At 35.6% G+C, this 13,516-nt stretch overlaps 2 protein-coding genes across 3 annotated transcripts; one reads left to right on the forward strand and one right to left on the reverse strand.

The window, feature by feature from the left end:
• Positions 1-348: 348 nt before the first annotated feature.
• LOC134263524 (zinc finger protein 208-like) lies at positions 349-8,250 on the reverse strand. The gene is made up of 3 exons (XM_062745881.1): positions 8,199-8,250; positions 4,120-4,294; positions 349-3,253 (listed from the first exon to the last, which is right to left on the reverse strand). Exons 2-3 carry the CDS (start codon positions 4,288-4,290, stop codon positions 353-355), a joined length of 3,072 nt encoding a protein of 1,023 aa, XP_062601865.1. The 5' UTR covers positions 4,291-4,294; positions 8,199-8,250; the 3' UTR covers positions 349-352.
• A 228-nt stretch (positions 8,251-8,478) lies between these two features.
• LOC134263522 (zinc finger protein 436-like) lies at positions 8,479-13,014 on the forward strand. Of its 2 annotated transcripts, none has more exons than XM_062745879.1 (2): positions 8,479-8,548; positions 10,987-13,014. In XM_062745879.1, exon 2 carries the CDS (start codon positions 11,037-11,039, stop codon positions 12,744-12,746), a length of 1,710 nt encoding a protein of 569 aa, XP_062601863.1. In that variant the 5' UTR covers positions 8,479-8,548; positions 10,987-11,036; the 3' UTR covers positions 12,747-13,014. The 2 variants fall into 2 exon arrangements, with proteins under 2 accessions (XP_062601863.1, XP_062601864.1); XM_062745880.1 differs by lacking the exon at positions 8,479-8,548 and adding an exon at positions 9,713-10,155.
• Positions 13,015-13,516: the final 502 nt, after the last annotated feature.

Raw genomic sequence — 13,516 nt, forward strand, 5'->3', positions numbered from 1 at the left:
AATCACAAAACTAAGAAAATCATGATTTAACAGTATACAGATAAAATTGTACACCCATATTGACTTTGTTGTAACAACTTTAACAATCAACAACTCACAGCAATTATTGGCTTTAAAATTTACAGTTATCTATGATTGGGTAATGAGTCAAGCTTCTCTCAAAATTTTGAGGCTTCTGTGTTTTTTTTTATGATTTCGCAGTGACTCTAGGTTCCTATAGGCCTTTGTGGTGCTTTTTTCTATGATTCTGAAATGACTCTGGGTTCCTGCAGACCTTCGAGCTGCTTTTTTCTATGAAATCTTGGACTCAGTTGTGAGTCAAACTTCTTGTAGACTTTTGTAGTGCTGTTTTTCATGTTTCTGCAGTGACTCTGGATTTCTGTAAGTCTTCAAGGTGCTGTTTTTTATGATTCCGCAGTGACTCTGGATTCTTATAGGCCTTTGTACAGACGTCACATTTATACTCCCTTTCTTTAGAGTGACTCCTCATGTGGCCAGTCAGCACATCTTTCCTCACAAAGCTCTTTCCACAGACATGACATTTATGTGGTTTGTTTTCTGTGTGATTTAACCGATGTTGTGACAGATACTTCTTTGACTTGAATGTCTTCTCGCACTGATCACACTCAAAAACTTCCCCCGAATTGTGAACTCTACTATGTTTCTTTAAAAGAAATGGCTTTGAGAACAATTTTCCACACTGTTTGCAGGAAAACTTCTTTTCCCCATGGGTATACATATGTGTACGTAGGGTGGAGGAGTCGCTGTACGCTTTATCACACAGTTCACATTTAAACGGCTTCTCCCCCGAATGCCTCCTCATGTGTCCTTCTAGATGTTCCCTCCGGGCAAACTTTTTACTGCAGACTTCACACTCGTGCTTCCTGTTTTCGGGGTGTGTCAACATATGCTGCCTATAACTGTTATAGATGGAGTACGACTTCTTACACAGAGTACATTTATAGGGATTTTCGTCGGTGTGGAAGATTCTGTGTTTTTCCAAAAGATGAGCTCTGGGAAATGACTTCTCACAGTCTTGACAAGGAAATGAATTTCTTTCATGAGTCCGTTTGTGTGAACGTAGCGAGCTAGGGTCTTTGTATGTTTTGTCACAAACATCGCAATGGAATGGTCGTTCGTTTGAGTGAATACGCAGATGGTCCTTCAGCGAAGATGTCCTCGTGAAACCCTTTCCACATTCTTTACATTTATGTCGCTTTTCCCCTGTATGTGTTAAAGCATGAACTTTCAAATAGCTCAATGTTTTAAATGCTTTATCACAAACATGACATTTGTAAGGAGTTTCATTACTGTGAATAATGCTGTGTTTTTCTAACAGTTGAGTTCTTGGGAATGATTTTCCACAGTCTTTACATGGAAATAGTTTTTCTGCATGGGTCAACTTGTGTGAACGCAGAGATCCAGGGTCTTTGTAAGTTTTATCACAAACACTGCAACGGAATGGTCGTTCATTTGTGTGGACACGTAGGTGGTCCTTCAGCAAAGACGTCCTTGTAAATCCCTTTCCACATTCTTTGCATTTATGTGGCTTTTCCTCTGAATGTGTAAGCATATGGACTTTTAAATAGCTCAGATTTTGAAATGGTTTACCACAAACATTGCATTTGTTTGGATTTTGTTCAGAATGAATAATCTGGTGTTTTTCCAAAAGATGAGCTCTGGGAAATGATTTTCCACAGTCTTTACATGGAAATAGATTTTCTTCATGAGTCAACTTGTGCGACCGCAAAGAACCTGGATCTTTGTATGTTTTCTCACAAACACTACAACGAAATGGTCGTTCATTTGAATGAACACGTAGATGGTCCTTCAGTAAAGATTTTCTTGTAAATCCCTTTCCACATTCTCCACATTTATGTGGCTTTTCCCCTGTATGTGTGAACATATGGACTTTTAAATACCTCAGACTCTTAAAGGATTTATCACACACATGGCAGATAAACGATCGTGAAGGGCTGGACTGCCCTGACTGTGTGTGAATTTTCTTATGACGGTTTAGAAAAGCCCTTAAAGCGAACGACTTTCCACAAGCTTCACAACTGAATGGTTTTATGTGTGAGTGCAGCATTTTGTGTCTACGTAGAGAAGGGGGGTCTTTAAATGCCTTGTCACAGTGATCACATTGATAAGGTCTGTCATTGGTGTGAGTTATCATGTGATCCTTTAAAACATTTTTCCTGTGAAATTCCCTCCCGCACACTTCACACCGATAGGGCCTGTAACCGGAGTGAACATTTCTGTGGTGCTTTAGACCTGTGGGTCCAGAAAAGGATTTCTGACACAAGTTACACTTATAGGGTTTAACCCCTGCATGCTTGGCCAAGTGAAGTCTCACAGATAAACGACAACGGAACCTCTGCCCACACACCTTACAGGTGTACGGTTTCTCTCCAGTATGGATTCTTCTGTGTGCCTGCAGTGATGATGAACACGCCAACGCTTTACCACAGATCTCACAAGTATAAGGCTTCTCTCCTACAGGTAGGTGTGTTGACATATGTCTCTCTAATACTTGTCGCTTCGAAAAGGTTTTTCCACAAATTTCACAAATTCCTCCAATTTCCTTCACACTCTTTGCCTGGCTCACATTATGGGTTGCTCGATGACGTTTGAGTCCATTAAAGGATGTGAATTCCAAACTGCATTCTGTACATTTAAAGTGATCCCTATGGGTCATTCTGTGTTTATATAAAGTTGAACGTTCTGCGAATCTTTTCCCACAGGTTTCGCAGCCATGAGGCCGGTCACCTGAGTGGGTCCTCATGTGACCTTGAAGCGTACCTATCCTAGCGAAGGTCTTCCCGCAGAGGTCACACGTGTATGGCCTGAGCCCGGAATGAGTTCTCAGGTGAAGGGATAGAGAAATCACAGTTAGGAAGGTTTTTGTACACACTCCACACCTAAACAGCTTATCACTTGTATGTGTCCTCAAATGTTCTGAGAGCTTTTCGCTCTGACGAAACTCTTCCTTGCAGACTTCACACGTAAAAGATTTCCTTGTTCTACCTCTTCTTCTTGTCACTTTTGGAGAAATCTCTCTCTGTGGTCTGGCTATTTTGGTTGACTTATTTTTGTGTGTTAACTTGTGTTTATACAACGTCTTCCTTGATGCCAGATTTTTTCCGCAGACTTCACAATGAAACGGAGTTCCACCTAGATGATCCCTGATGTGAAGTTCAAGGTCAGACGGTTGATGGAATGATGACTCACAGACAACACACTGGTAAGATTCCTATATAAAGAAAAAAATTATTTTAAAATTAGCTTTGAGCAGGCTAGCTTAGTAGGTTACTTTATTTTGTAAACTCAATTCCCTTTAAAAAGTCAAATGGTCCTTCCCATATGATACCCCTCCCCTTTTAAAAAATATGAAGGTCTAAATATGGAATCAAAGATGTAAGCCAGCCCCTCAAACCAAATACTCTAATAATTGTACTACACATGTATTTTTCCCAATTTTGGCCAGGCTAGCTAAACATATTACCAGTCTAGTAAACATTTTTTTCAATTTAATACTAAAGTCTTATGTCATGATTGAGCTACAGCTAAGGCAAAAAAAATTTATTTCTTGGTTCTCAGGCCCTCCCTCATCTCTTTCAAGGGTGCCTCACTGACCCTTTTTATTGCTAAATCAATAAAATATAAACACCAAATCACCTCCCTCATCATTTTTTGAGGTTTTGTACAATGTAAAAAGCTGCCTCATCATGTTTTGGGGGCAATAAAAAAGAAAAAAATGCCTCCCTCCCTCATCATATTTCTTGAAAAAAGGCCTGAGAACCAAGTAATTAACTTTGCATGGTCTAAAAAATTCTCCTATTCTTTTATCATATTTTATGCGTATCATATCATTATTTAGACTCTACAAGTGTTGTTGTGATTGTGCATTTTTAAACTCTTAGACTATCACATTTCCTAGGGATATATCATTTTTATAAAGCAACATGTCAATAAACCTATGTTCTGATTTTTTTTTAGGAAACATATCTGACTCAATAAACCCATTGTCTTAATAAATTTCAAATTGATTCATTACCCAATTCACAATGATCACAACTCTTTACATCTTAACCACATATCAGAATCAATGTTTGAGACCTGTGACTTCTGTTCATCTTCATCTGACTGGTTCGTGTTCCATGGATCTGACTGGTTCATGTTCTGATCCTCACGATGTGGTGTTTCATCATCCTCCACTGGTTCAAAGCCCCCATCTGGTTCATTCTGATTTTTATCAAGAACCTGCATCTCTGATTCATCGGGAGACATTGCACTGAAAACACATATAAGTTTGATTTATTATTTATATAATATAGTAAGGAAGTTAATAAAACTGTTTCATTGACAAGTAATATTTAAATACTACAGACATAAATACATGCAACACAAAAAAATTGTTAAAATTTATAAAATTAAATCATGAACATGCTGGGGACACATTTTATACAGTCTCATCTGAAGGAACGGCCTCCACATCCTACTGTACGATTCTAACCAGTGATTTCTCCGTGATCCGTCCATCTATCAGTGATTTCTCCGTAATCCGTCCATCTATCAGTGATTTGTCCGTAATACGTCCATCTATCAGTAATTTGTCCGTAATACGTCCATCTATCAGTGATTTCTCCGTAATCCGTCCATCTATCAGTGATTTGTCCGTAATCCGTCCATCTATCAGTGATTTGTCCGTAACCCGTCCATCTATCAGTGATTTGTCCGTAATCTGTCCATATATCAGTGATTTGTCCGTAATCCGTCCATCTATCAGTCATTTGTCCGTTATCCGTCTGTCTGTCAATCATTTGTCTGCCGTCTATCAACTTTTTCACATTTTAAACTTCTTAAAAAGAACCACTGGCGTAGTTTTATCCAAGGATTGTAAAAGTATCACTGTATAAAAGGGATAATGAAGTGCTAAAAACCTTTTAAAGGGGGAGCTAATCAAGGAAAAGCAATTTAAAATTAAAATAGGATGTTGGTATGAGTCCCTTTGTGCAGGGTCTATTTGCCATAATTCTTGTTTGCCCTGTATTCTATTCACAATGTATCTCGATTGCCCTATAGTAAATATTTTATGTCAACATTTATGTTTCAATTTGAAGTCATTTCTTTCTTTTTTCTTTACTTTACACGGAGAACACCTCATCTCATCTAAAAATACAATTTTATCTGTAATGTGTTATTTAAATCTTTTGTATGCGGATATTCTTCACATGACATAGAAAAGTCATCTTGAATCCCCAGCTATATAAATTTAAAATGTCATATAGGTTAAAGCAATTGATATAGAGTTTTCTTAGGTCCCTGTGAATTTATAAAAGTTGCTGTCTGGGTTATATAAAGTAATGATACAAATAATAATTCTTATAAATTTATGTCTTTAATAATTTTCATAAAAATTGCACACACTGCCACATATATGGCTTTAATTAAAATTATTGCATATCACATAGATTACTTTTACAATTTCTCATTTTTTTTTTTAAATTTTACAACCACATTTTCTGAATGTTAAAGAATAATCAAATTTATATATTTTAAAAACAAAAACTTATGAAAATCAATAAAATTAATAAAGGAAATGAGGAAATTTTGAAAATTAATTGACTGAAATATTATTCTAGTGGCTTCCAAATAAACTTTGTGCAAACTCATTTAAGACTACAAACTATCTGTGTGATTTTTACATCAAATAAGGGGCCAGATTTTTACCCTATCTTGTCCTTTAATTAGTTTGTTCAAACTAATTTTCCACAGATTTTATTACTTTGAATTTAAATGCATAAAACCAATGGTTGAAGTTAATTTTTTCAATTGATCTTAATTTAATAATTTTAATGTGAACATTTTTAATTGTATACACAGATTTGATGTTAATATTTTTTCTATAATATTACAACTTATATATTTTAATAGCATTTCACACAAAAATTAATGAAAAATCTTATTTCGTTTAAAAGTTATTAAAATTTTAATTTTTTTGCGCGTTTGATTGACACATCTTTGCACTTTCACAAATTTTAACTTTATTCTTAATCCTTAGGAAAATTGACATTCTTGTTGTTTATTAATGAAAAATATTAATACTATAATCCAGAAAATTCAGAGTTGACATGTTGGAAAGCAAAACAAACACACAATATATTGTCAGTCCGTGTAGTTGTTGTGAGCAGACTTTGGCGTTTAAACGCACCCGGTGAATCAAAACACCAAACAATAACAAAGCTTTCGCGCTGTTTACACAAACTGTGTACATAACACGAGTGTGCTCGATTTGCTAAACTCTGTACACAACGGAATGACAATACTTGTGAAGGAGTTTTGCTTTCTAACATTTTTACTCTAAATAAAATTATTTTCCGGATTTAAGTTTTAATGTTTCTCATTAATACAAAACAAGATTGCCACTTTTCCTAAGGATTAAGAATAAAGTTAAAAATTGTGAAAGCTAGTGAAAGGATGTGTCAATCAAACCCGCCAAAAAATAAAAAGTTTTAATAACTTTTAAATGAAATAAGATTTTTAATTAATTTTTGAGTGAAATGCTATTAAAATATATAATTCGTGATATTATGCAGAAAAAATTAACTTCAAATCTGTGTCTAAGTACCTTTAAAATTATTGCATATCACATAGATTACTTTTACAATTTTTTTTTTTTTTAAATTTCTTCAACCACATATTCTGAATGTTAAAGAAAAATAAATTAATATTATGATTAAAACAAAAACTCATGAAAATCAATAAAATCAATAGAGGAAAAGAGGAAATTTTGAAAATTAATTGACTGAAATATTATTCGGGAACAAATAAACTTTGTGCAAACTCATTTAAGAGCGAACTCTGTGTGAATAAGAAAAAGAGTGGATGGCGTCAAGGGTGAATGCATTAATTTGTGTCTAAAGGCTAACAAACATAAAATCAATTAATGGTTGAATTAATTTTTTCTATTGATCATAAAATTTTGCTGTGGCAAATGCATGGTCTGATGGTGGGGGTGTCTTTCATATGGGCCGTAGTGTCAATGATTTTGGGCCAACCTGTTTTGGCAGAGGTGTCAACCGTCACGGGCCGAGGAGTTGTTTGGCCGTGATGTCCGTCTATCGCTGGGAGGTGGGCAAATAGGGACAATGCAGCATTATGATTATATACTGTCCACATGCACCAGTGCAGTAGACAGACTACTCGGCCCAACGACACCTCGGCCCGTGCTAGTTGACACCTCGGCCCTGACAGGTCGGCTCAAAATCATTGACACCTTGGCCCATACCGAAGACTGCTCGGCCCGTTAGGAATAATATTAAATTTAGTTTGTTTAAATTAGTTTAATTCTTTTTTGTACTTTCTATGCCTCGGTAATGTAAATGTCTACTATGTATATTTAATCACTATACGTATGCGATAAATATAACGATAATTTCAATATTTCAGTATTTTCTAACAATCCACAGCACAATATCAAATTACAATCCGTTCATTGGGAGGTACATGTAATAGGTCTACACATAAGTTGATGCCCTGGTTTGCAAGATTTATTGATTTGTTTATTTTTTATATATATATTTTACTGCTTAATTTTAAAAACTCATATTTTTTTTCAAATCAATTCAATAAAATATCAACAAGGGTTTCTTAAAAGAACTTTTCATTAAGATGAGTAAGTCTCCCAATTATGGCTTCTCGTAAAATTTTAACTCCTCATAGTCACCAGTCCCACATGACATGCGTCTTCTTGTTTATTTAATGATTAGCACTTATGATCAAGTTACTAATGGATTTTCTTTCTTTAATTACCGTCAATTTGCTGTCGTGTGAAAGATTGCAAATGTATCAAATTAATTTTCTTCTGCATTTCATAGATATATAACAGCATAAATAATAAATATATTTAATTAAAATATTATACATGTGTATTTCTGTTTGGGCCGAGGTGTCTTTTATGTGAGCCGAGGTGTCTGCAAATTTGGGACGAGCCGTCGGCGCCGAGGTGTCAATGGGCCAAGGTATCGTTGGGCCGAGGTGTCGTTGGGCCGAGCAGTCTGACATTCACCAGTGCTAACCAATCAAGACTGTGCATTAACTTAATGATTAAGACTCTTGAATACATATAACATCATTTTTCTCTATGTACAAATTAACATAAATCATCATAATAATAAAGTTAAACACAAATGTACCTGAAACATGCCTCACAACTATCCTGTCGCCTTTTGAGCTTTCATTTTGCATCACGAACCCGACTTTTTAAAGAAAAATTGAATGCCTAAGAACTAATCCAATTAGTGATAACATTATAGAAATACACACAAAAGAAACAGTATCAGCATTATTTGTTATTAAGCATATTTTAAGGGAGAAAAGACTGAGTTATTTCAACTTATTTGACATCGATGTTCAGTAAAATCGAGATCGAGATACAAACAATATTTTTCTTTGTGAAAGGAAAACACAATGTCGGTGACAATGTTCAATGAATGATTTTTTTTTTTTATTTTACATTGTTTCAGTGTGACTGCTATTCTTAAAGGTACTGTAGGTATATTTTTTACACTCTGAATTTGTTTAAATTGATGTAAAACAGCTGTAAAAAAAAAAAAAAAAAACTAGCTGCAGAACTGTAGCTCTCCAAAAAAAAAAATTGACAGACCGGAGAGCTACAGAGCCATTTGTAATGCCCTGTTCACACGGAGAGTTTAATTCGAATTAAACGTAAGTTTACTGCGAATTAGCTTCGCTTAGCGTTCACACGGAGAATGTAATGCAAATTAGTTTACTTCGAATTAGTTTACTGCGCATTATAAATTACTTCGCATTAGCTCCGTGTGAATTAACGCTAACCGAAGCTAGCAAAATATGACGCATGCGTAATGGCAAAATTTAGTCAAATGCCACTTGTCGGTGGTCAGCTATAGGTACTTGTGCTATTTTTGAGTGGAAAACTAAGGAAAATTTTGTTAATCATTAAAATGTGTATACAGACACTTTGCCATTATGTCAAAGGATCTGCGTCAGCATCAGGTGACGTGATTTGCTAATGACGTCATAATAGCCGTGCTGACCCTGGGCTGCAGAAACAAAATTTTAATTGGCTTAGAAGTTTACTTCGCATTAGCATGATTAGCTGTCGTGTGAATGCAATTTAATTCATATTAGTTTGATTTGCATTAGTTTACTTTGCATTAATTTACTGCGAATTAAACTCTCCGTGTGAACAGGGCATAGAAACTCTATCTTTTTATTGCGCACAAAAAAGTGCGTTGTTTATTGATTTATTTCACTATGTTTCTAAAAGTGGCATCTCAAAATATTACTTACCATGTGATCCTTACATATTTTTTCATAATCCGAGATTCCTCTGACTCTAACCCCCACTTTTATATTATGACTTGTGCGGGGGAATGCATTTATGTGTTTTTTCACAACACTTTCATATTTTTCCAAAAGCCACACACTTGTTTTGAGCACATGTTACTTTCAAAATGAATTGAATTTTGTGTATAATTTGTGTGCTGACGTCATGCGCAAAGAAGTCAAATGGCGAGGAGACGACCAAATTCAAGTGATGCTTCATTTGTCTTTGAACTGTTTTGGGGAACCAGGTTATTGTTTTTACGAGAATGTGTACCAACTATGAGTGCAAAGTCTCTTGTCATGTAGTTTCGACAAAAAACATTATTTATGTACTTTCATAGATAGCCTATGTACCCATGTTTGTTCTGTTCAACTGTTTATTCAAAACCATGCAGAGTTAAATTGATGACAAAATGCTAGAAAAGCAAAATTTGAGGATTTTTTAAATGAATTTTGGTTATCCAACTATTCCCTATATGAGGATAATTTTCCCAATATGAATGGCCCCGGCCCCAGTCCCAAAAAGTGGTGTGAGAGCCCTGGCGTCCGCTCTGACTCTCCCATATAAGTCATAATATAGAAGCGGGGGTTAGAGTTGGAGGAATCTCGGATTAATTTTTTCACTGTTTCCACAACAAAACATTCCTGATTAATATTAATAACTACCTCCTGGCCTTGAGATCATCAAAATTGCCGTCTATTTATACTGCCATTTTGGTTTGCAGGATAATTTGGCCAGCGCACTTTGTGCAGATGTCAACTACGAGATTACTTGACAGAGGAGTAAGGAATTAATTTAAAGAAATAATATATTTTTTGCGATTTAGGTAAGAATTTGGAAGAATAAATCTAGAACTAAGCGCAACTTTTTGTGCACAATGAATATACAGTTTTACAATGGGTGGCACTGTAGCTCTCCGGTCTGTCAATATTTTTTTTCGAAGAGCTACAGTTCTAAAACTTAAGCTCCAGAACTGTAGCTCTCTATCGATATATTTTTTTTTTCAGAGAGCTATAGTTCTGCAGCTATTTGTCTGTTTAAAACTGATTTACTCAGAATTCATTTTGCATAATTGCAAACAGTAAGACAGTAAGGCCAAAACCTACCCTATTTTTTTGCACCTGAGCCTCAAGTTTTTTTTCAAGTTAATTGGAGAGAAAAATTTTGGAATTTCATTTTCAAAAAGGGAAGAAAAAATATAATCAGGTGACATTAAAATCATGAAACTGTATGTAAAGATTTGATATTACATGTATCTAATTTTAAAATATTTTAAAATATAATACTGACCTATAACCTATATGACATGTTTTATATGGTTTTGTACGTATTAGTTTACATCCCAAAAATACCACTGGAAAAAATAGAACAAGAAAAATAATAATTTTCCTTCTTACCAACCTTATTTTTTTCAGGATGGTAGCAGGAAACTAGGCTATTATTTTTTTTTGGTCTGACTTATGTCTATATTCATGATATTCAGTTTTTAACTATCAAATCCATCTTTTTAAACCACATGTGATATTTAAGAAATAAGGTATTATTTAACATGTTTAAGGTTGAATTATTATAAATTTTTTCTTTTGAAATATGTATAAATATATTTTTTGCAGGTGCTTCTGAAAACTGTTAAGATATTTATTGAAGCTTCAAAATTCAAAGGATGATGGACCAAAAGTCTGATGAGTATTCTTGTGATTCTGCAGAAGTGATGAAAAAAAGGAACATTGCACACAAAGAAGAAGTAGACAAATCATTGGAAGAGTCCAAGGAGAAAATTCACAATCATCTGGCTCATGATGACGATGAACAAAACATGTCTAGTGAAAATGAAGAAGAAGTAGTTAAATTATCAATATACTCAAAGGAGAAAATTTGCAATCATTCAAGTGATGATCAATATGATAAAGTTATTATGTCAACTGAAAATAAAGAGGGAAACACATCATCAACAGAAACAAAGGATAAAATCAACCATTATTTTCATGAGAGTGATGATGAGAATAATGATGAAGATGATGATGAACAAATTTTGTCAAGTGAAAAAGATGAAAAATCATCAAGAGACACAAAGAAGAAAATCATCAATCATCTTACACCTGATGATGATGATGATGATGATGATGATGATGAACAGGATGTGTCAAGTGAAAATGATGCAGAGGAAGATAAAATAGTAGATGGACAATTGGACGCCAGTCACTTAGTAGAGGAAAAGAAATCTTTCATTAAAAATGCTGTTGGTGTGAAGAAAAGTGAAGGAGAAAAACAGAATAGAAAATTATTGATGTCATCTGAGGATGATTCCTATAATTCTGTGAATTGTGAATCTGAGATGAATCAGCTCATAGAGGAAGTTGATGATCTGAAACATAATGGAGAACTATCTGCCCAATCACAGGAGGTGTTAGAAGACACTGGAGAATTATCTATCCAATCACAGGGAGTGTTAGAAGACAATGGAGAATTATCTGTCCAATCACAAGAGGTGTTAGAGGACAATGTTTACATTTGTAAACTCTGTAATAAGACCTTCTCTCGTAAAAGCACTTTCCAGTCTCACATGAGAAAGCACAAAAACAAAGATCGATATAAGTGTGAAACTTGTGGAAAGTGTTTTGATCGCCGGGCGAATCTAGAGGGACACATCCGCATACACACAGGAGAGAAACCCTTCATGTGTAGCGTGTGTGGTGAAGCTTTCAATCAGACATCAACGTTACAGGGTCACATGCGAGCACATACAGGGGATAAGCCATACATCTGTACAGAGTGTGGCAAAGGTTTCAGCCACTCCAGTGATCTGACTAGGCACGTTCGTATTCACACTGGTGATAAGCCGTTTGTATGTGACCACTGTGGACGATCGTTTGCCCAGTCTTCTTCTCTGAACAGACACGTACAGATACACCTGGGCGGGCAGATAAAGCCTTACCAGTGCGATCAGTGTGAGCAGGCCTACACGTACGCACACCAGCTTCAGATCCACAAACGGACTCACACTAACTACAAGCCACATCATTGCCACATCTGTGGAAAAGCCTTCAACCAGGTTAAATACGTCACCAAGCATATCCGCACACACTCTGACGTGAAGCCCTTTGTGTGCTGTATTTGTGGGAAGGCGTTCACTGACTCGGGCTTTCTACAGAGACACATGAAGATACACTCGGGTGAGCGTCCACACAGGTGCGAGGTCTGCGAGAAGACGTTCGTTCTCAAAGACAGCTTGAGAAAACATTTCCGCCGCCACACTGGGGAACGACCGTATAAATGTGAGGTTTGTGATAAGGCTTTCGCTGACTCTTCTGCTTGTAGGAGACACGCCAAAAAACATGAACAACTCTTACCCACATCAGATGGTGTGGAATAAAGCCATATTGTGTTAACACAGATCTGTGGGGATGATATGACATGGTGTCATATTGGTGTGAAATTGACATTGATCTGTGTGAACTGACATTTTTTGTTGATGTCAATTTGTGTGGAATGTCACAATATTGTTTTTGGCATTGACCCATGTTGATTAACATGACACTGTACCCATAATCAATCTGTGTTGATAAATATACATGTAGTAAGTTATGCATTTTATCTTCATCAATCAGTATCATTTAAGGTAGTACAAAACACCCCTGGATTCTATTATACGCCCGTCTTAAGACGGGACGTATTATGTTATAGGCTTCATGTCCGTCTGTCTGTCCGTCTGTCCGTCCGTCCGTCTGTTAGCTTTTCTCGTGTCCGGCTCATAACTTGAATACTATAAGGCCTAGAGTTATCAAACTTTGTCAGCTGATACATCTTGGGTAGAAGGTGTGTCGCGCACAAAAAGTAGGTCGCTCTGACCTATAATTAAAAAGTTATAGCCAAATATGGAAAAATCCTGTCCGGTCCATAACTTGAAAACTATTAGACTTAGAATCATCAAACTTGGCCACTTCATGCATCTTAGGTAGAGGGTGTGTCGCGACCTATTTCAAAGGTCACTGTGACCTTTAATTTAAGTGAAATTTTTAAAAAAAATGTCTTTTTTTCTCTTCATTTACACACTCCAAAAAATGTAAAAGTATTGCACTATCCTCATTAGAAAAATGTTAAATCAAGAAAAATACTTATTTTTTTTAGCATATACTTGACAGC

The sequence above is a fragment of the Saccostrea cucullata genome, unplaced genomic scaffold (genome assembly GCF_032062105.1).
Source record: "Saccostrea cucullata isolate Sc308-1 unplaced genomic scaffold, CSIRO_AGI_Scuc_v1 ctg1150, whole genome shotgun sequence".
Classification (NCBI taxonomy): domain Eukaryota; kingdom Metazoa; phylum Mollusca; class Bivalvia; order Ostreida; family Ostreidae; genus Saccostrea; species Saccostrea cuccullata.

Excerpts from the sequence above, each read along its gene's own strand:
- LOC134263522 (XM_062745879.1), top strand. The coding sequence starts at position 11,037 with ATGATGGACCAAAAGTCTGATGAGTATTCTTGTGATTCTGCAGAAGTG.
- LOC134263524 (XM_062745881.1), bottom strand. The coding sequence starts at position 4,290 with ATGTCTCCCGATGAATCAGAGATGCAGGTTCTTGATAAAAATCAGAAT. Across the intron at positions 3,254-4,119 it reads AAGATGAACAGAAGTCACAG|GAATCTTACCAGTGTGTTGT; the intron begins GTCTCAAACATT and ends TTCTTTATATAG.